General features: G+C 40.0%; 1 protein-coding gene across 1 annotated transcript in view; it reads left to right on the top strand.

The window, feature by feature from the left end:
* Window positions 1-24,332, top strand: part of inpp4b (inositol polyphosphate-4-phosphatase type II B) — a 288,174-nt gene that overhangs the window by 93,415 nt on the left and 170,427 nt on the right. Inside the window, exon 3 of the mRNA XM_074629389.1 lies at window positions 23,446-23,762. Within this exon, the coding sequence (XP_074485490.1) occupies window positions 23,678-23,762 (85 nt within the window). The 5' untranslated portion in view covers window positions 23,446-23,677. The remainder of the gene's footprint in view (window positions 1-23,445; window positions 23,763-24,332) is intronic.

The following is a 24,332-nucleotide window of genomic DNA, read 5'->3' as shown; positions in this document are numbered from 1 at the left end:
AAGCATAAATTGTATTCTGATTTGTACTAACCAAACGGACTATGGCTTGTGAAAGCTCCCTTAGACACTATGTGAGCCTTCCTCTTTGGTACACTTTGATAGGCTTGTTATTTTCCGTCGTAAACATACACACATTTAAGATTTGTTCGGAGAGAATTTAATAATATAATAATAATAGATTTAAACAGTAGGATGGGAAGAGAGAGCTGACCTTAATCAGCCTTTGTCTTTTGCTGCACTGCACTTCACAGGAGTTCTCCTGTTAAGGCTGTGATTGAGGTCTGATAAGCCACAACTAAGCTCCTTCATGGAAGGAGGAGCTCATTCTCTGGTTAGCTGGGGAAGCCCTGTGGCCGTCCTTCATTAGAAGAACCAGTCAACAAATTGACAGGGGTGTTCACAGCTTGGAAAATAAACCCTACTGTGGCTCAGTCATGGAAAAAGACTTATGAAATGCTGACTGACTCTGTCTCCCTGTAGACTTCTGTGTAGCAATGCACATGCAGGTGTTAGGAGAAGAAGGAAGTAGTAGGAGAGACAAAGTAATAATGTGTACCGAAATAATATGGATCTGTCATTAAAATAAGACATAAATTGAAGGATAAACCTACCATGTTAAATGGTAAATTTACTCCTGACTTTAACTGTAGCTCAGGCTAAAATTTCCACTGCAACAGACTCCTTTATTTACTAAACAAGTTCATGCTCCCTATGAGGATGAACAATTAGCATTTTAGGGCGCTTTCACAAGCCAAATGGTTTTAAAAAGTTGAATTAATGAGTTGCTTGTTGATGTTACAGTTGAACGAGAAGCTTGTTCTGCACAATGCTTCAGAGGCTACATAAATCTCAAACTGTTTGCTGTGTTTTTGATTGCTCTGTGTGCTTGCACATGTGTGGGCGCGTGTATATTTTAAGCCTATTGTTCCATACTGTAGATGCAGAGTACATGAGATGTATAGTCATCGTAACATAAGGTGTGATCTGACAGTAATGCTGCTGCTGCTAAATCATATGTATGCATCAGACAAAGATATTCACTCTTCTCAAATCTATATATATGACTAGTACTGAGACTATAAGTAAAGTAATCTACTCTCCCCATAGAAATAATGAATGACAGCTTTGATAATATATTAATCATTTTGGTCAGTTATCAAGTAAAACATTTGATAGGTACTGTTTTAGAAATGTGTTGTTTTTTTAAATTTTTAATCCTTGTTAATGAAAAAATGTGGCTTGTTTGAGTGTCGGTCGAGCAAAGTAAGCAAATTGAAGAGATCATTATGGACTCGTTATCAGTTTTTGTATTTTATAAATTGTATGTTTTCCAGTTTAAATTGATTAATTAATCATGAGATTAACTGCCAATTAAAATAATGTAGTTGCAGGCCTATATTAGGGCGGCATGACTCACAGCAAGAAGGTCCCCGGTTGGAACCGCGGTCTAGGCAGGGTCTTTCTGTGTGGAGTTTGCGTGTTCTCCTCGTGTTCATGTGGGTTTCCTCCAGATTCTCTGGTTTCCTCCCACCTCCAGAACATGTATCCCCGCCCTGGGCGCTGTGAATGGGGAAGTTGCGTCAGGAAGGGCACCCAGCGTAAGACCTATGCCAAATCAAATATGCGGATCATAAAGTCAGATTTTCGGGTAGCCAACTGTGGCGCTGTGGCAACCCCTAATGGGAGCAGCTGAAAGACGAACAGTCGCTGGCCTATATTAGCTGCTCAGATCTTGTGTGAATGTGATTATATGTAAATATGTCTTTGAAAATGAGTGTGCATGTATGTGTGTGTGTGTAATAAAAAATGTCCTTCCAGTGTTTTTCAATTTACAATTTTCATACCTGTCTTTTGAAGATAAAAGCCTTTATATATTATTTCACTTTTGACAGATGCAATGTTGTTGTGACAACACTGCTGACTAATTTGATCATTACATTATAATTCAGTAGTGGATGTACTGGATTCAACATTTGCATACTGTAAGTACAAGACCACCACTAATTGGTGTTGTATCACCACAAATGCTAATGTAACACCTCTATGACAGGTTAACACAATCTGGACATTATAGGCATCATAAAATAAGACTTTATAGCAGAATAGTTATATTGGATTCAATTTTACAGGTGTACATAACAAAGTGGACACTGTTTGTTTTGTAACTGTGGGGTGAGTGTTTTCATTTTTTGTAAAACAAGAAATGTATCGGTGTTTAATTTGATTAGTAAAGCACGTTTTTTAAAATGGATAGATGGATACACAATGTTGTCTGTGAGATAAATAGATGTGGTTCATTCATGCAGTGGAATGGTGAAGTCTTGTAACTGTGTCTGAGTCAGGTGTCTGTAAAACTGAATTCAGCTTGATGATCTGCCCTCTGCTTCTTCTGGGCTAATTAAAAAGGAGCAGTGAATGCCCGCATGGACTTGGCTTTCATTATTTGGTTTGACAGCTCTGGATTAAAACACATTTCAAAAGGTTTGACCCCCTGCCTCTGAGTAGGGGCATGGCAATTTACCAGCACACCCGGACTGCTTTATCTCTAATAATGTGCACAGTACACAGAACTGTCATTGTTCAAAACACTCTCTGACTCCAACAGTGCAATTATCGCCACTCACCACAGACTGAAATGCTGTCCTGCATGTTATCAAGTACATTATGTCACAGTCTGGCTCTGTGTCCAGATGCCCTCAGACTTTTTGTGAAGCCTGGACTGAGTTGTAGAATGAGTTGTATATTTAAAGGACAATCTGGCACGATAATCATATAAATCTGTCTTTAATTTCACTCCGGTCAAATAGTCTTTTTGGACGGTTCCTAACCGAATGAAATATCACAGAAGTATCTAAGTGGCAGCCATTAAACGAGCTGTTTGAATTCTCTAAATGCTAAGGAAAGGTGTTTCAATGCTTTATCTCCTTTAGCATAGGGTACACTGGACCATACTTAAAGAAAGGAAGATCAATCCCACAGTTCCTTGCTGCAGCAACATTTACAACGTTACGGGCCGCCTGACTAGCGGCCCGTAACGTCAACCTCAAAAGACGCATGAACTTTCTAGTAAACAAACATAACGTGCGGCGTGCTCCCCTACTGTTTCTCTTTCTGTCTCTCTCTCTTGTGACCGCAGACACCGGCACTCGCTAACGTTAAGCACACAACCTTTGCACTGAGTTATTCCTTAAAGAAGTTTGCTACCTGTATATAGGGCCACAGTCACAGTGAAGGAATTTCCCGTGCGGTGATAATGATTGGCTCAACATCGCAATATGCAGTATTATTGCAATTTATTTTTTTTGCAAATTACTTTATACATCCTGATTTTAGAACTGTATAAATAAACTTTATTGTTAGGCTATTATTAGGTATATTGTTGATTTTGAAATGACAAAGATGACAGTTTTAAAACTAATAGAATATTTGTTTATTGTTAAATGCAGAGCAAAGAAGGACAATGAGGCGTAGCATTTTTGTCAGCTGCGCTTTGGTTGCGTCTGGTTGCTATGATACGGAATACCAAAATGTCGGCACAAAGTAGAGTACATGCTCTCGATGAAGGGACGCTGACGCATGTAGGGAGAGAGGACAGACCCGCCGGTCTATGTGTATTAATTTCTCCTCCATTATTGTTGTTGTTGTCCAGCACTTGCAGCCTACATGTAGGATGTGACGGTTGGTCTTAGAATTTTACCCAAAGTTTAACATTTGTAACTCTCGACGACCAAAAAAAGACACCATACGTTCAACGCTCAGCAAAGAATAGATGCTCAGCACCTCATCACACTGCTGCCGTTTTATAGCAAAATGTAAAAATGTGGCACTCCCATTGCAAAGAATGAAAAACGTGAACATAGCGGTTGTGGTGGTTGCTTGCTATCCCCTGCGATTGGCTTGTCAGTATTGCAGTATTGCGGTTATTACGACAGCCCTACCTATAACACATTTTAGCTTAACAAACATCTTAAAAATACATAAATCCCCGATGGTTAGGCCTGGCAGGGAGTCAACTTAGGCCCGGTTTGCCGTCAGGCTTGCAATACACTGGCGGAAACCCTGGTACAGCATCGAGTTTGTCACTGTACTCATTTTCTATGCGTTATGAATAAAGTTGCTAAAAAAAAAAAAAACATCCTTAAGAATTCTCCACCACATCTTTCCTTGACCTCATGTTGGATCCTTGGTTTTTCGTTCCGTTAACTCAGTTTCCTCTTGCCTGCACAAACCTTGAATAAAAAGTTACTTCTTCAAGTTCCTGTGTTTTGGTCCACCTGCTCCGTTCTTCATGACCCATTAAAAGAAAAATGATTGGCTGTGATGGAAATGATCAGCTCTGCAGGTGAACCAGAGCGCTAGAGGATGCTTACGCTCTCAGTTCTCTGCTGCACACTGTGTGTGTGGAAGTGATGTGGTCTGTGTTGCACATTAATGTGATGATTGTGATGATGGTGAAGATGACAATGACCTAGATTATTCAGCACACACTCACACATGCCCTTTCTCTGAGTTTGTTGTGTGTGTGTGTGTCCTTTTTTTCTAACCCCCTCCTTGCCTGACTGTCTTCCTTTTGCACTAAGCTATGCTGTGTTAAGCTGTATTGTACTGTTGGAGCATCCTGAGTGCTTGTGTCAAGGAGGCTTGCACGCATTGCTTCAATCCTCTGAGCCATGCAAATAATTGTGTTCCTGACTGATGTCCCATGAATTTTTCATACAGGAGCTTGACTGTGTGAGCAATGAGTAAAAAGTTCCTCCGCACCACCCTTACTGTATGTTTCACCTCCCCACACCCTCTACCTTCACCTCGTGCTCATCCCACCACACGAACATGTCCGGCTTCTATCATTGAAATCAATGGAATTGATTCTCCTGGGGTTAATGGATTTTGCTGCCAAGGTGAGCAGGATGCACTTTAATCATGGCAGATCTTAAATATTTTATCAGGGAGAGCCAAAGGTTCAGAGCTGGAGCTGGCAATGTAGAGGAAGGTATGATGGGGGAGAGAGGATCATTGTGCATCTCAGCACTCTGGTCCAACAATGGGCCAAATGTTGCTCACTTCAAAAAACAGCAGCAAAATGGTATCAGGGAGGGGACGGCAAGATGGGCTGTTTGTAGACAAACCGAGTAATGGAATTGAGTTCAGTTACTGGGGGAGAAGACGGTATTAATGTGAGTGTACACAGTTGTGTACACAGATAATAACTTGAGCTTCTGTGATAAATTGGACTTAATTTCCATAAAACAATTTGAGAATGGATAAATTGGAACAGTTGACCCAAGAAACAAATATTTACTTTGACCAAAGTTTCCTTTTTCTATGGCGGTGGCGATGTGAGTATTAATGCATCCAATTTTGTACTATTTTAATCATACAGTCCAATGTGCAGTTTTCCCAGACATCTCAGTGGGGCTCCTTACAGAAATCCAAAATAGCAGCAACTAGTAGTTGCTAATGTCCAGATTGTGTTGACCTGCTAAAATGACACATTATGTTGAAAACACAAATAGAACATGTAGGCGTCCTAATAAAAGCCTTCAATTTTACTTTTATCAATTTCAAACACATACTTGTGTGTTTATTATCTTTGCCAACCATTTGTCTAAGTTACTATGAGGAACCACGGACGCATTCGGCTGAAAGTCACCAACACAGACACTTAGACCAAAACACTGGCAGCCCTATGTCAAGTAGGAGCGATTCTTTTTTCTAACCATGGAAAACTTAACTGTTATTTGGTAGACAGTCAATATTGTCTGTCAGTTAGCTAACTAGAACAGCAACGTTAGTATATTACACAGCACTTCATCGCTTGAAATGAAATTGTCGTAACCAATGTCTAACTAATAAGTACAATTTGAATAACGTCAAGATCACCATCCATATAAGGTACCTTCATCAGTAACTGGGGGCAACTGCCTAACGTCGTCAGTCCAACTACCCATGCTGCTGTCGCTTTCAGCAACCGCGACAAAAATATATGTTTATGTTTTGGCTGTCAATCGTTTACATTTTTAATCAAGATTAACCCCATGATTGTTCATAGTAAATTGCGATTAATAGCATATTAATCGCACATTTTGTATCTGTTCAGAAATGTATAATTTGTCAAGTATTTAATACTCTTATCAACATGGCAGTGGGCAAATATGCTCAAATCATAACATGGCAAACTCGAGCTCAACAGGCAACAACAGCTGTCAGAGTGTCAGTCTGCTGACTTGACGATGACTTTCCCCAAACTGCATGTAATTATCATAAAGTGGGCATGTCTGTTAAGGGGAGACTCGATAGCACTTACTTACTTAACCCCTTTTGCCATACATATTGTTAACCTAGGGTTATACGAATCACACTGCACTTCTACTAGCCCTGGGTTAAATGTCCGTTGTGATTGGATAATAAAAACATGATGCAAATTCCACTGTTTACTTTAGCCCCGTTTCAAACTGGCAGCTTTTAGCCCCGAGTTTAGTTGATTTTCAGGGGATAACTAACTCACAAAATCCGGAGCAGGGCCTGTAAGCCCTAGGCTAACGTCGGGGTTAGCCCACTTTGGATTGTGCCAGTGTGAAAGCTTTCTTAGCCCCAGGCTAACAGCTCACTGAGCCCGGGGCTAAGTGCAATGTGAAAAACCCACAAGATAAATCCCAAAAATATTAATGAATTCCACAAATGTACTCAGTTTGTGCATACTGTGTGCATGAGTTAAGATCAAATCTGAGCACACACAATTTTTCATGAATCAGGCACAGTGTCATGCTCATCACTGGGTTGTAGTGTTTCCCAGTATGAATAGCATATCCAGAATCACATGAATAATTGTGCTATAACAAATGTTAAATATGTCCCAATATCATCATTAGATATTATTTTCTAAGGAAGCAACGCCTCTACATTAGTAAAATTGTTACTAACCATTAAACAAACTTATTACACGGCTGTGTTGAATACTCGATTCTGATTGGTCAATCACGGCCTTTTGCAGCCTGTAATTTCTGTATTACATATCGTTGCTATGTATAACAGACCGTTGCTATGGGCGCAGTACTGATGTCGGACTCTGGCGGACCGTTTTTGCATCAAAATATTGATTTCTTCAGCAAGTAGCCGTGTAATAAGCGGGATAATGTACAGCTAGCGGGTCATTGTTGTGAAAGAATCCCCTTCAGGGACGCATCGGGTTGCTGCATCGCCCTGTCGGGGATTCTTTCACAACAATGACCTGTACATTATCCCTTACTTAACAAGCCCTTGTCTGAAAGAACAGGTGTCTAATTACATGTGCATTGTTTCATATTTTCATAATTTCTAATATCACTTTAGATATCTTTGGGTTGACCTGTGTCAATGTGTGTAAATATGCTCAAAATTCTAACGTTTTATCTATTCTTTGTTATTATACTGTTTGTCTTGCACCAATAAGCCAAAGAAAATTCCTCGTGTATACCCCTTACACCTGGCAATAAACACCTTTCTGATTCTGATTCTGATAATAAATGATTTGTGCTTGCTACGTCTGTCAGTTCCGTTTGAATATAAATATAGATGTAAACTGGCTCTCTTTTAAGTGTTAAAGGAAACTGTTTTTCGTTTGCTCCTTTTTATCCTATAAAACAAACAAAACATTAAAAAAGAGACTGCAATTTGAAAAGAACACTGAATATTATCTGTCAAATAAGAAAAGCACTGTATCGCATTTGATTATTAAAGTGTTTAATAATGTTGCATTTATGAATGCCTGATGCCATTTTCATTTCCCAGGTATTATTTATATTTTGTACCTGTTGACTCCACACATTGACTATTCTGGTACATGTGTATGTGTGTGTGTGTAAAGGAAACTGGATGTTGATATTTGTAAATCTCCTGCAATTATAGCTATAAAAAGCTCATGGAGAAATTACTTGAAATAATTCATATTCTGACCCTCGTAACACTTTAAAACAAGCACGCTTCTCTTTAAAAAAAAGAAAGACAATCTTTTTTAATTTAATAAAATAAAATGTGCCCTGCCATGTTCTTCTCAAGTTAATTATACCACTTAGTCCATCAAAAGAAACGGGGTCATAGGTTTTACAATGTTCAAGAAAAAGGAAAAAAAATGTTTTATAATGTCAATTCTGTTATTCCTTAACTTAAAGTACATGTAACATAATGCAAAAGTATTTAAGAGATGTCAATTCAAACTGTTTTAATAGATATAAGCCTACAACGATTTAGACTTGAACACACATCCTTCCATGTCGTCTTCACACTTGAAGAGCTTAATCCCATTACATGTCTGCAGCAGCTCTCTATCCCTGCTTCAGTCAGACATCATCCATAGATGGATTGTTTTCAGAGCCCAGCAACAGTTTTGAACTCGTCGGCCTTTTTGAATTTTTTATAAAATATATTAAGGACCATGAATTGTCCATACACTTAAAACAAAAATACCTTTTCATCCAGCCCTACTTTTAAAACTACAGGGGATGAACACTTTAAAAACTAAACACACAATCTTTCCTAAGTCTCTCTTTGTCTTCTATCAGGCCCACATGAGTCACTGCATGACATTATGTCTGAATATGACGCATCATCATGAAAGCAGTTTCATGTTCTAGCTTAATTGAGGTTGGTAAAGTATGTAGTCATAATTACTACATTTCCTACTCGGCAGAGGATTCGAAGAATTAGACATCTGCACCCTGAGACAACACATTACACACATGCAGCAACATCAGAGACGCAAACGTTAAATTAAAAATCACCTCATACACAGAGGGGATGACACACCAGGCCATGTTCATAATACATTCGTTACCGGTGGAAGTGATTTTGGGGTTTATAAAATAGATGCTTGTTATCAAGATGTAAGATGCAAGCAAAGTCTTTTTGAAGGTATAAAGAAACTAGAATGGCACTCGAAGAGCGCAGACGTCCGCCGAGGTACCCGAGTATGATTGCCCCCCTCGCCGTTCAGCTTGCGCCATCATCCACGTGTATTTGTGTTTATGTTGAGATCAGCTGTACGTAGCGGAGCATCATAAAACTCACCTGAACCGTCGTCGTTACTCTTTCAAACAATCACCAAGTGTGCTTTAGTAATTTCACTGAGTTTAATGTGAAAACCCCATTCCCCCCGCTCTCTCTCTGTCTCTCTCTCTGAGGAAAGAGGCTGGGTCATGCGTCATCAACGCGTCATCAGTTACACTGTGCATGTGTTATACCCAGAGGCCTTAATGTTCTGGCTGATCAGAATCCTTAAAACAATTCCTGAAACCGGATCGTCACCAAATTCTAATGGATTGTTCATTGTGCCACACCCAACCCCTCCAAAGAAATGTCATTCAAGTCCATTGCGGACTTTTTGAGTAATCCTGCTAACTGTCAAACAAACCAACAAACCAACGTCGGTGAAAACATAACCTCCCTCCTAGCCTTCGGCCTTGGCGGAGTTAATAATTCCAGTTAATTGTGTTGGAACTTGCCATGCTGTATATATATATATATACATATTGCTGTGGAATTTTAATCCTTTGAACTCTGCAATAGACAGGGCTAGTGCCTACATTGGTATTTTTGCTTATCGTGGTGTAATTTCTCAGTGTCTTTAAATGCTTCATATCTCTAAAATCTGTACAACCTAAGCTACAAGGTTATGTCAGGCAATAAACTATGATAATTGATAAAAGTATTGAAATTGTATCATAAATTTAAAAAAAAAATGTACATGTTTTTTCATAAAATGTTACTAAATAAACACAAAAATATTAATCCAAAAGATTTTAAAATCTAGAAGCATGAACAAAATAGTTCTTAATACTTCAAAAGTTATTTGAACTTTGCTCATTTTTATTAGCAGATTGAGTGCGAAGGCCTTTTGATAGTGTTGGTATGTTCCACAGGTAACGTAACGTAATGATGTCATCACGAATCTACAACGTGATGATGTGAAAGACAGAAGCCTTTATTACCTTTCTGTTGCAAAATAATGAATGCTCTAGCTATTATGGTTTTTATTTTAGATTGATTCAAACAGGATCATGCAAACAACGATCTCCCACAGCCTTTACAGGCAATACTTGGTGCCACTGTGCGTTTCATCACGTTTTGTACCGAACGTAATGTAATGACGTCATTATGAGTGTACAACATGATGACACGAAAGACAGAAGCCTTAGCTTTTGGCTGCAAAAAGAACGAATCCTCTAGCTATTACAATTTTGATTTTAAATCGATGTAAACAATCATGCAAACAATGATCAAGGTCCCTTTTTGTGAAAAACAATTTTTGCATGAAGAGATGTTAATGTCTTTTTTTCTTAGCATACAGAGCATTTCTGTTTGGTCTCAATGTTTTAAAGCTTTATTAGAGGTTCATTTTAGTCTCATTTAATGAAACAACATGCATGCTATTGTATTCTTTTGAGCCAACCAATTACTTCATTCTCAGAATAGCAGCGTCTTTGTCCACTACCAAAATTCACCCTACACTTATGCAGCATAGATGTATATGATTTATTACATTTTCTGGTCTATAGAATTAATACTGTCTCCTCTTTGAGGTAGAACAAGCCACTGTGTTGGTACCTGTGTTAAATTCAGGGAAAAGTATGGCACTCCCAGCATGGACGTATACCCTGAGTGCCTCATTTACTAAGCTCCAGCATCAGAGACTCTGTTTTACCCTTAAACTTGATTAAGAGTAATGTGAAGCCACGTAGATGCAGTTTAAAATGCGTGAGGGTGGATGCTATGTTGAACTTGTTGCCCCAGGAGAAGTAAGCTGAGCCGGCACAGAGGACACACATCAGTGTAAGCGAGTAATCACCAAGGTTTGACTAGCACACCTTGTCCGTGCTTACTGGTTTTGGGGGTGATATAAAGAGAGGGTGATTAACTACTGTGTGTCTGCATTAGCCTTTGGTAAATGGCATGAAGGGTTTAATGGCCATTAAAGCAATATGCAAATCATAGGGAGTCAACCAAACTCATTTCCTGCTCATCCTTTGGAATCTTGTGTAAAGAAAATTCCCTCTTACATGTTATTCTCTGCAGGCGCCTTTTGAATGAGCATATTTTTCAATTAGAAAGCCGAGCCAAATGGAAGGAAAACTTTACTTTGAATCTGGCCTTTTGAGTGCCCATGCAGGGCAGTGTGGACACACCCTCTTAAAAAGCAGTCATTTTGTACTTTAGTTTCAAAGTTTGACATCTGAGTGTGTAGAGTAATGGCTGAGTGCTAGTCTGAATATTTGAGCACTATCACAGCTCTCCCACAGAGTCACAGCAGCCCAGACCTCTTCTTATCTTTTCATCTCTTCTTCCTGCTGGAGACGATAGAAAATCACGCATGCTGGGAGGGATGGTTTTCGTATAAAAAGGCCTGAGATGACCACTTGTCATTGACTAGGTCTTGATCCGTATGTAGGACCGCATGGTAACTTGTTAGAGGGCTCAGCATCATTGTAGAATTTACATTAAATACATTTACAGTGCATGCACTCTAGTATTCTGACTTTGAATCTTATCCTGGCTTTTATTACACGTCAGAAACCTGGTTATTCATCTCCCTTTATACATGATCCTAATTATTCAGCAGCCAGCAAATCTGTCATTTCTGTATCAACTGAGTTACCTCAGCAGTTGAGGAACAATTCAATTTAGTTTTTGACTGCCTGCACGCTACAGCATTCACCACAGCTGGGTGTCGCCTCTCCATCTGATTACCAGTAATATAAGCCATTGGTGACAATTCAATTTATCCTCTGCATTACCGGTATCAGATTATCACTGTCTTTTCAGCATGTAGGTCGTCTTTACATCATTTATCTTCATTTTTTTGTCTTATTGACTAACTTTTAAGTCACTCATGCTGAGGATGCAACTGCTGTACCAGCATGGCAGAGAGAAATCTGGATAAGTTTAAACTTCAATCAATATAAGGTGGTCGCGCACATCCAAAACCATTGTAGGCCGGTGCTGGACCAGTAGAAGACAGCAATGAAAAACGTAGAATAAGGTCCGCACACTGTAGCTCTCTTAGAATGCAATTTATTGGCACATCTTCGTTAGTGACGTTTCGAGCCCAAGCTCTTCTTCAGACTAAGTTTACACTCCAAAGTATTCTCTCTGAGTACTCCAGCTAGTTTATTCAGGTTTCTGAAACCAGGATATGACGTTTATATGGTCAAGATGTTAACAGTGAGTAATAAAGCTCTCACAAAGCAATACTAAGCCAACCATCACACATACTAACACAAAATCCCCCCCGTTGATAAAGTAGAACCCTAAAACAACCAAGCAATTGATTAACCAGCAAGCAATTGCTCACTAAATCAAAAATGACTCACCACTTTACCTTAACATTTTTCTCTTATTTTTGAAATGTATTTTATCCACGAATAACCATCTAAGACACAACCTTACCTTTCTACATCAGTTCAAAAACAGTTTCTTTGAAAAGGAGAACAGTAAGAAACAATGATGCAATAACTGACAGTCTAGTAAAACCAAAGAAGTGGAAAGGTGTATTTTTGTGATGAACTGAATGATTAACATGATGAACATTTTTAATTACATGTATTTTTTTTAAAATCAATCTCTTCTTTTTTTGTCATTACATATCTTTTTCATTTCCTTAGAAGTTTAATTACCCACTTAGTTTCTCAAACTTTTTACATTACATACATACATTTTATAAATAACAATTTGGATTACAAGTAATAGACGTTCATACATTATTATCTCAATTACAGTTTAAAGCTAGGGTTGGTAATAGTTGTTAGTTAGTTGAGATTCTTAGCAATCAATAAATCCCAACAGCAATCCATAAATCAAATGCTCTGACAAAAAAAAAAAAAAAAAAATCCGGTATCTGTGGCTGTCGCAGGACGGTAATAAACCCGTCCAATCATTTCATTTGGCTCAAATGTAATGATTGGATGTTCTACCTGCCTCTCTGCTTATGCTCTCATCGCGTCACCGGAGTCTTCCACAACCTGCTAGCTTGACAGTTGTGAGTATTAACAATAGCTATGTTTGTTGTTTACATTTATTATTATATGTTTATGTTCATAATGATCATTTTGGGGGAGATTTAGCAACTTTAGTGCTGCTAGCTACTTTCCTCAGAAAAGAGTTGTCAACACTGGGCTGTTTTTCTTTTTCTTTTTTTGGTTGAATAATTTTTAAAATCTCTTAACAACCCCAGCTTTAATTACAGCCTTACTGTAGCAAATGTTTTTTTTAAATTGTCTTATTTAATTTAATGAGTATATCAATTTATGCATAACTGTGTTCAGTTTGATTTATTTTTCTGATCTACTTAATTTTAGACAAATCCCACAAGGCAGTCATATTCACTGATAGTGTAATTAGCTGCAAGCTTGGTAAATCAGATGCTAATTACACGCAGATTATGAGCACAAATTGAATGAAAGGCGCGGCGCAAATGTGTCCAGCGTTCGCAAAAGGCCTTTAAGGTTAATTATGGCATCTCACAGTGTTTGAATAAAATATTGTGCTCTCCTTTTCATCACCAGCTTGTTGAGCAAAATGGCCTAGGTGACTGTATAAATATCTGCCAAAACCAAGAATTTGGGACCAAATAAGTGATTGCTTAATAATTTCTCTATAGGCATATTGATTATGTACTGAAAAATCGCAATTTGGAATCACAGAGCAATACTTCTGTGTTTGTTTGTGAGCATGTTGGTGCACTTTTACCCATGCCATAAAAAGAGGATGCATTAGCAAGCCATCTGCCATCAGCACCATTAGGATTCATAATTCAGTCCATTTGAACAGTATGAGGGAGTTCAACACAAGGAATCAACACTTTTATCCTCATGTAGACTAGCTGGGGCAAACCTGCATGCTGCCAGTCTGTAATTCAGTCAGTGGGCTAACTAATCTGGATTGCATTGTGTAATGCTTCTGTGAGCTAGCTGCAGTGAGAGACATGCCCTACCCGTAGAATTGGCCAGACAAACAACAGGAGCACATGGAGCTGTGTATGCCTGCTGTCATTCTCTGACAGCAGGCATACACAGCTGACAGAGTGCAGGATCAGGGGGCTACTCCTCTCAGCTGTCTCTGTGGCCTCCCCTCAGCACCAGGCTGGCACCAGCTAACAGTTGGCAGATTCCAACGCCAATTGGTGGCATGCATTTAAACACACCTTTTTTCTTATAAAACATTGTAAGGGAATGCAGTAAAAATAGACTGTGTTGACACAATGCTTGTGGTTTTTGGTGTGTATTTATATTTGTTTATGTTTGGAAGACATCCTGCTGGCCCGGTATGAAGCTCTCACATTGCAGCATTACTGTGCCTCATAAGGAGAATGGCAGCTTTGAGCTGGAATCAACTCATGTTTCTACCGACAAAATCCTTCCTCCTCCCCTGATCCTCGCCTCCCTCCCTGTCCTGCAGGTGGCCTGACCTTTCCAAATAAAACTCATCCCTCTGCTGATCCCTTCTCACAAAGCTCTTACGTGCAGCGATGTTGCTTGTTCATTTCACACACAATGACAATGATAGATTTTTTTAGTGTGTTATCATCAATATAGGAATTTGTCTGCATCAAAATGTTTTGCTGATGGATCCTCTAATCTGCTCGGCTTTTTATCCCTACACGGCTATTGAAGAATACTCCGAGAGGCTGTTTGAAAGAAGCCTAAAACTGAGGTGTGTTTATTTAAATGTAGAGTAGCTTCTTTAAGACGGTTGACACGTGAGCCAGTGGTGTGTAGAATGAGAGGAGGCAGGAGATTTCAGGGAGTAGCTGTGAGATTTATGGTTTGTGGCTGGCTTAATACTGTGCACATTACCAGGTGACGGTGTATATGTTTTGTAAGATAACATTTATACTGCAGTGGGTCCAGTGGGAGATTTGACAACATTACTGCATGTAATCTATTCATTAAAAATCAAATTAGTGTTTTTGAGAATAGATACAATATCATGAAACATAATATCGCGATATTCTATAATTTTGATATTTTCCTACACCGCTGGTGGTAATATTCATCTGAAAGCACAGCTCACACTAAGTACAACTGAGGCTAACAAAATACATGTCAAAGATGAGCCAAGTCTTACATACAGTAAGAGTTGAGCTTGACATACTAAGATACTAAAACTGCCTCTGTACACAGGATAATCCTTTTGGATAACATGGTGGCGTGGGTCAAACATCACATTTTTGCGCCTCAACTGGTAATAATGTAAAAAATAGTTAAGTTGGGTCGTGTTTTTTTCATCCAATCAACAACTTTATTTTATGGAGAGCATTACAGCCTCATGAGACTGCTAGCAAGACTGTAGACTTGTTTATCTGATTAAAAGCATCGCTACCCTGTTTGGCTTGGAAGCTTGGTGTTTGGTAGTAGTTTAATTTACAGTGTGGGTTCCATAAAAAAAGCTCATAGCGTATAGTATCCCCCTGAGTCATGGTTTGTATACTCTGTAATACACATTTTCTTCTTAGGGCTGTGTATGGCTACTTATATCCAGCTATAAGACTTGAAGCTGAAATCTAAGCTAAATGTGAATGTGTAGATGACAGTGCTGGTATTTCTCAACCTGACCTTACATAGCAAGTAATTGGCTCAGTTGCATCAACAATAAGCAAGGCATTTAACTTAATAACAGAAAACACTGAACTCTTTTGAAATTCATTCTAAGCTAATGCTGTGTCTGAAGCCTGCAGAGTAAAGGGCAATGTTGTCGTCGACTGTCCTCGGTGTTATCACCCTCTTTGATAGACATGTGAAGTGGGAAACAAAGAGGAGTCATGATTATGCATGTTATGCATCTCACATGCGGTTTGCGTTCAATCTAGGCCTGGCTTGGCTTGTAAGTGTCTCAGCTCTACAGCCATTACATTTACAGTGAATATTGAATATTTTCTTAAAGTTGGATATCTCGGCTCATCACAGATAGTGTTGTCTTAAGTGATCTAGGGCTACAAATACTTTGCTGGTTATATTAGAGGATCAGGCAACACATCTCACGTTTGTTTGTCTGCTTTCTGTGTTTATGGATTGCTGTTTTTTGTCCTACAAGTCAAAAAGAGGATGGAATCAAGGCAATTCAAGCACACAGAACTCCTGGCTCTACAGAGAGTTGTGGGGTTAGATCACTATTGACCTTTTCTTGATAGACATAATGTTACTTAAAGAGGAACAATCCTGATGATAAAGAAATATCCAGAGAATCAGCCTTGGGTAATGAAAATACTTCTGCAGCTTTAGTAAGACTGATACATGGATGTTGGCACCGTATTGTGTGTGTCTCTGGCTCTGGCAGCCAAGTAATTCAGAAACATAGTAGAAACAGCTAATCCATATCTTTCCTGTACTTTCACCATTGCTGGGTCCTCCCGGGGAGATTGAGTGCCCAAAGCCATTTCGTTTCCACTGTGTCAGAGCCACCGTTAGCATAGCTGGAGTCCTTCTCTTTCTTCTTTGTCAGAGAGACTATTGTAAGTAAAGAAAAAGTACCACCGTACAACCTTTCTTGCAGCACTGCTTTAAAGGCTCATTTAGGATAGTATATTTGTAATCAAACCTCAACTGGTGATTAGCAATTATCTGAGGCTAACTGAGTGATAATCTGTAAGTCCAAAGTGTGAGAGTTTGGTAAACAGCATAGACCATAATCGTGAACATTGAATTGTTTTTGTGAGGGTATTAAATACATTTACAACTTCAATTTTCACAAACTTCTACAACTTGTGTTGTTACCACAAATCAACAAGTTGGTCCTCCATTTCTGAGGTCACTACTACTTTATGCTTCGCGTTTTGCATTAGCTCATGCATTAGCAGCGGCCGCTTGGTTGCCAATTGGCTATCGTTCTTCCCCACCTGACTGCATCATCGTCTGTCCTCGGGGTTCCCCCCACACAACGGGATATCCTATTGTAAATATTGAACATGTTTAATATTTAGGATTTGAAATTGGTGCATCCAGGATGGACTTTCCAGCCGATTGGGGGATGTAAAAATCACTCTTAACACCACACCACAGGAATATCTGGAAAGATAATCTTTATAACCATCAAAAAATCAGGGCTTTACTGACAATTGTTGGGAGGGGGGAATCGGGCCCAGTATCATCTTGATTCTCATGTTGTGTGTGCCCGGCATTAGCGAATACAGCCTTACGTATATGAAGCATGTGGCTTAAACGTCCACTGAATCTTCTGCTTGACTGGAGAGACGAAAAATAGCAGCAGATGAAAACATCAGATCCGTGTGAACAATAAGCATATGCCCACATGTACAGAACATTGAAAGAACTATTGATTGCTATATTCATTCCCCTATTGATATTGGCTGTGAATAGATCTTTTTTTGTAGTGCAACAATATAAAAGGAGGGCGACAACATCAACTGTCCTTGTACTGTGTAGAAATGCATTCTTAAGTTCTGCTGAAGATAATAATCAGCAAGGAGCACAGTGTGATAGTCAAATCAAGTGTGTATCCTCCAAAGTTGAAGTTATTTCAGTACAAAAGCCCCTCTTTGTGTTCTCTGCTGCAGCTCAGCAAGGAAACACTGTCTCAGGAAACACAAAGAGGGATTTTTGTACTCAAAAGACTAACTTTGGCAGATATCCACTTGATTTGATTTGGCTAACTCAGACGGCTAAAACCTCATCCTGGTTTCTGCATTTTTGTAAGGGTTTAAGTACAGAACAAGGACTGTGAATTTGTCTCCCATCACTTACTCTGGAGTTGCACATGGCCAGTATGGACAGGAGAAATGATCAATGAACCAGTAGCCCTGTTAATGTACTGTACATATCATTTAGGCCTTTGAATATTGCTTAAGACACACTTGAAAAAATTTGATCGTTTACCTCAATTAATGTTCACATAAGAATGCAGACTTTGAGTACCTAAAATTGCAGTTGTTCCGAAAGAGATTTTTAGCAGGCTCCTCACATATTAGTTTTCGGTCAGTGGGTCGGTGTGAAGGACGCTGGATTTCTAGTATCAGAATCAGTTCTACTCCCTCAAATATAAAAAGGGTTCCTTCCCCTAGCAAGCAAGCGAGTGAATCCTTTTTACAAGACACTGGAAGTCAACAACTGGGATGTCAGTAGTGGTACAGAAAAAGAGGGTGTTGTAACCTGACATGACAACACGTGATGAGAAATCAATAGCCTCATCTCTCCACATTCCCTGAAAGGGAGTGGTGTGGGGTTGTCAGTTCATTTTTAATGTGAAGAGGATTCATGTGGACCTTGACAGACATTGATTGTTGGTCCCATTAAACCAGGCCACAGCTGAATACAGATAATGCATGGACAGGAACACAGAAATATATATATATATAGATGCATATATATACTGTATATAAAGGTTTGGTGAAGATACTAGAGTGAAGATACTGGCATCATATGGAACTAGAAAAGGAATCCATTTGCACCAATCATGTCGTACTAACTTGTTGCGAAGGAGGCTAAATAATGCTCCAAACTTAAGCAAAATGTTGGCGAGGAAAGACTGTCATGGCCATTTTCAAAGGGGTCCCTTGACCTCTGACCTCAAGATATGTGAATGAAAATGGGTTCTATGGGTACCTACGAGTCTCCCGTTTACAGACATGCCCACTTTATGATAATCACATGCAGTTTGGGGCAAGTCATAGTCAAGTCAGCACACTGACACACTGACGGCTGTTGTTGCCTGTTGGGCTGCAGTTTGCCATGTTATGATTTGAGCATATTTTGTATGCTAAATGCAGTACCTGTGAGGGTTTCTGGACAATATTTGTCATTGTTTTGTGTTGTTAATTGTTTTCCATGTTGATAAGAGTATTAAATACTTGACAAATGTCCCTTTAAGGTACATTTTGAACAGATCAAAAATGTGCAATTATTTAATTGTGATTAAATAATTGAATCGATTGACAGATATATATACATATATATATATTTTCCTCACCAAAATTTCGGTAACTTCAGAGCATTTTAGCTAACGAGACATGGTTGGTATCTATTCCTTAGGTTTCATACGATGCCAGTTTTTTTTTTCACCACCACCCCTACGGGATAGTAGCACAAAGCGGGACTTTGATTCTTACAAAATGGTCACTTAGAAAGATATCCCTATGCTCTTTTCCTTTTGTTTGATCCATTTTACATTTCGACCTGTTCTCTGAGTGTTGTTCAGTCTGCCAGTTTATTTCATTAGCGGTAATCGACACAATGGGATACTATTCATGTCCACTTTGATTCAACCCATTGTGTTCAATGGGCGACTGTGGTTCAGAGGTAGGGTCGTCTATTAGCCGTAGGGTTGGGGGTTCGATCCCCGCCTCCCCGTGTCCATGTGTCGGAAGTGTCAAGAGCAAGACATTGAACCCCAATTTACTCCCAAGAGCTTTTTCCGTTAAGGTAGAAAGGCGCCATGTACAGTAAATGCAGTCCATTGACCATGAGTAAAGTGGTTACCAAACAGACTGTAATTTCAATAAGATGTATGTGTGTTATAATGTGTGTGTGTGTGTGAGAGATTTGCAAGAGCAGGATTGTTTCATTATTTCGCAAGCATTTACGAGTAGAAACAACTCAAAGCACTGCATAGCCTCTTATTAGACTGTCTGTTGACACTGCTAGTTTTATTCATTGATTTGTATCTGCCTTAAAACCAAAATCTTTACTAAACAATATCTTTGATCTTTCAGTCAACACTTCTTTTGCACACCAAATGCTCATTGTTTCTGCTTGCGCTGTCACTCGAGTCATGCAGCGGCTTCTTTCTTTGCCGTTTCAGAAATTTATGGCACAAACAAGTTAAATTCAAAGAAAGGGCACCCAGCAGGGGTAGCTGTCTAGAAGGTGAATACTTTGATGTTGTCGCTATTGTTCTTGTGGTTGCCACATTCGGCATGCTGTTTTCTGTAACCACAAATAAAACATTAATGCACGATAGATTTTTAAAAATACAACAAAACAAACTGCAAATACATGTGAATCCATATATGTATAATTTAATGTGCAGGGATTTAAGACATTAAGTGAGGCCAGAGAGTGCCCCGAGCAAATTTTCTGCCGTGCTCATTTTCGGCCACAGTGTGTATTAACACCATGGGATGTCTCTCGCTGCAGCGTTTACTGCAGCTGAGTGTAACCCTGGTGGAGGCACCCCAGACTCAACCGTGAATCAAGCTATTGGCTCTCTTCAGTTAATACTGTGAAGGAGTGTATCACAAATTCTAATGGGCCTCAAGTGCTATTGGAATGGGTAAATGTGAGGATCTATTCGGCAGGCTTTGGGGCCGAATAGCTAAAAAGGGCATGTTTATTTTCCTCTCAGTGTACTTGCACTATTCTCCATCTGTAGTGCATTGTCTATTGATTTTCTCCAGCCCCCTCTATCAGTCAGGCTTTAATAAGACAACACATGTCGCCTTTAAAAGAAACGTATTAGAATGTTAATGGATCACTCCGCAGACCTGTTTGCCTCGCTGCCGTGGTTGTGTGTGTGTTTCTGCGAACACTATTGCGTTGCCGTGTATGTGTGCCACCACATTTTCATTAAAACAGAAGAAGACAACATTCATCTTGATGGTTTTAGGGAGTAAAGGGGGTGGAGAACAAGGAGAATGTGGCACTGGAGAGATGAAGGGATAAGGATGGAGAGAGTAGTTGGAAGTGAAGAAGAAACCTCCTCGTGCAAAGTGGATTCATCTTCTGTCTTATTGCTCCTGCAGGGACCAATTTATCTTCATTTAGGTTTTTGGCACCAACCCCAATCCAGACCAGCCACCTCAAGAAAGCACATGAGCTCAACGTGGCTCTTTGGCCCATGTGGCTTACATTGAGGGCTTGACCAGCACTGCTTTTTAAAGACTGATTATATTGTTTCTGAAAAAATGTCTTTACGCTCATCCACTTGTATAACAAAGAAATAAATACTAATGCCTCGTTTCCACACACTTCAGTTTTGTGTCCGTAAATCCATATAGTATACGGATTTATTTTCAGGTGCATACTTGCATTTTGGTTTTCTACTAGAACATGTTGACATGCTTTAATGTTCAAAAAACACTTTATTTTTCTAATACCGGCTGTGCTACAGTACCTCGATGTCTGCTACACCCCACCCCCGCTACCGCCCGCCGAATTGCCCAGTGTGCTCTGATTCATCAGCTGGAACCGGACCAAACTCTTCGTAATCTGCTCCAGCTCCGCTCTAACTTGTTTTGTTTGAGTGCATGCCAAACTAGCCGCTAGGCAGGTACTATGCAGATGTGTTACTTGGTGACATCACCACGTTACGGAAGAAAAGGCGGGACTTCAATCAAGGCATTTCAGGCAGCTCAGGAGCAGTGTTTCTGTGGGGGAGAGTAACTCCCCTTGGCGTGGACTTTGGGCTTTGTAACTTTGCAGACCTTTTACATGCACAAAAAACTATATAACACACTAAAGGAAAGGGAAAAGGCACAAAAGCATAACAGGTCCTCTTTAAGACCCCTATGGTTCACTTTACACCACGTCGTTAACCTTTTTCTACTTTACAGTTGCCTTTCATGATTTTTTCAGGTCTGTGTCAATTTTTATGTGTACTTGGAGACCAGTAGCTGCCCAAAAGGTAGAAAATGAATCCAAAAAATTTAGCCATTTTATTGTCAATGAACTCAGAAAATGTAGATGGTATGAACATTTATTTGTTTTCTTTTACAATGTAGAAAATATTTTATGTCCCTCCCATTGAAATTAATTGTTTGTATTCTCGTTGAGGATTTGATTTGGTCACATCCAGTCAAGATTCGTGCAAAGTTTCTTTGTAGCTCATATACACAGAAAACTCATCAAAAGATAACCATTACAGATATGCAAGTAGCATAAAAATACCTGCATTTAACCCCTATTTTTAACAATTAAAAGACACCTTTGTTTACATGTTTATCGTCAGATATTTCCGTGTTTACGTTTCAGGGTGATGCTACATGTGCAATAATACATGTTGTAGGTTTTTAGCTCCTGTGGTGGCAGTTTTCTGTTAAAACAAGACACAAACCAACGTAACAACTTGTCTTTAAGTGAATTTAATAAAAAGGCATACATTAATAACTAAAGCACCTGCAGATGGACTGCAGATGGACTCACGAGCACAGCCACCTGTTGTGGACTGTGGCAAGTGAGCCCCGAATACAAAGAGTAGTCAGTATTTATACATTTAAAGCATAACATGAAGATAAGTGCAAAGAAGAAAAGAAGAGAAGGATAGAAAGTGTATCAATGCGTCAGCACACAGCAGACAACAGAGCATCACAAGACATAACAAGTATTTCAGCAATCTGTTGTTTGCAGTTACAGAGAACTAAAATGTCAGGTCACTGTCCTATGGTGACGAAGTTGAACATGTGAGGCCCTGAGATTATCTAAAGGTACAGTGTTAAACTGCAGATATGAAAATTGCCATTACACTCCTTTAGGAGATGGAGGCAGCTACCCTCTGTGTCTTTATTGAGCTTTAGCTCAGACCACAACACCCTCTCCATTCAGCAGGGTATAAATTAACATTGATTTTAGATACAGTCTTACTGTAGCATCATGGCCTTGGTGGCCAAATAACTAACAATAACCTTCACAGTATGAGTGGGTGGGGAGGCGGCGAGGGCAACAAATAAAGACATAGAGGATAAGAGAGGAAGAGACTAGAGCTGCATTATTCTCCTCTTCATTACATATAATCGCTGATTAAAGCAAGATCTTTTGTTGCCTCATTTTCTAAACATTTGCAGATGTCCAGCCCAGATGTGCACTGTGACGCAGATGCACTTTTGTCTAAATAACACAAGAAACATCTATTATCTCTGTCACATCCTCTGTTTAACCTGTTGATTTAACCCTGTGGGGAAGTTTTTGAGTAATACTCAGCAATTACATTACACTGCACTAAAAACTGTCACTGCGCTGTGAATTCTGTCTCCACTCTTCCCCCTCCTCTCCCTCTCTGCCATATGTAACTTCCAAAATCACATGCTGCACGATGAAGGCTTCACCGTATGGAGCTCAGCAGTCAGATGCTTGTTAATTGTTTTGCAGCTAGAAAAAGGAAAGGACGGGTTGGTGGAGTGGTGAGAGGAGGCTGGATAGGGGGAGGGAGACGGATGTCAGAAATCAGAGGGACCCCTGCTGCCATGTCTGGATGCAGCATTGGCTGCGCAGTGAGAGGAGAGAAGGAAAGGGGAGAGCGGCAGAGCGGTGTCTTTCTGGCTGTGTTGCACAGTGCAGTCTGGTCTTGGTTCCCTACTGACAGCCCAAAGATTGATGGATAGAGCCGTGTATCGCACATAACATCAATTCTGTCCCGCTTTCTCTTTCATTCTGAGTCGCACTCCCTCATCACTCCTCCCTTCCCATCTCTCTCCTCCTGCTCTCTCTCTCTCCCCCTCCCTCCCTCCCTCCCTCCCTCCCGCCGCTGCTCCAGGTCCCTCGCTGGTCCCTCTCTTCCGTATTAGTTTCCAAAAGGCATCTTTAATGCTGCCAGGGAGCGTGCTGTGAGGCAGCAAGAAAGCGAGGCGAGCGGATCGCTATCTTTGTGACAGCTTTTCCGCTTGGCAGGCTGTGCGTGAGCCGGGGAACTGGACTGGACTGTGGTGTTTCGTGGAGGAGGTGGGAGAGGAGGTAGAAGAGGGAGAAGTGAGGGGCAAGCCGGACAGATGGAGGACGGCACCCAACAACTGGGACACTGCATGGTTGACATGAAGGAGCTGAGTGCCAACCCTGAAGGACTGACCGCTGCCGGTGAGCTGACTGCACTGTGTTGTCTGTCTGTCTCTCAATCTGTCTCCTCTAGCTCTCTCCTCTGTCCTTCCTCATCCAGTTAAACTCTCAAACACCTTGTCTGCTGTACAGTATCCCACTGTTTCTATGTCCCAATGATGTCTAGTTTCCGCATATTTTCCCTCTATTTGTGTTTGCAGTGGTTATCTCGCTCTCAAACACACATACAGAAAGAGAGTGTGTGTGTGTGTGTGTGTGTGTGTGTGTGTGTGTGTGTGTGTGTGTGTGTGTGTTGGGGAGAGTGAGACAGAGAGAGCGAGAGAGAGAGAGAAACAGCACGATGATCAATAATCACTGAATGACTGAATTCAGTGCAGCGTCATTGTGTTGGATAACTCATGCCTCAGGGTCACATTGTTGCAATTATCACAAAAGAACATTAATTATACATGCCATTAACATAACCTGTTTCCAGGTGAGTCATGATAATTGTTAGAATTTTTTTGAAAACAAAATGAGCACACTCTGTCTTATCAGCCAGCTGATACTGGATTACGAATGCTTATCTGGAGCAATGTCATGTTGAGAACT

The sequence above is a fragment of the Sebastes fasciatus genome, chromosome 3 (genome assembly GCF_043250625.1).
Source record: "Sebastes fasciatus isolate fSebFas1 chromosome 3, fSebFas1.pri, whole genome shotgun sequence".
NCBI lineage: Eukaryota > Metazoa > Chordata > Actinopteri > Perciformes > Sebastidae > Sebastes > Sebastes fasciatus.
This window is presented reverse-complemented; position numbering and strand designations above follow the sequence as displayed.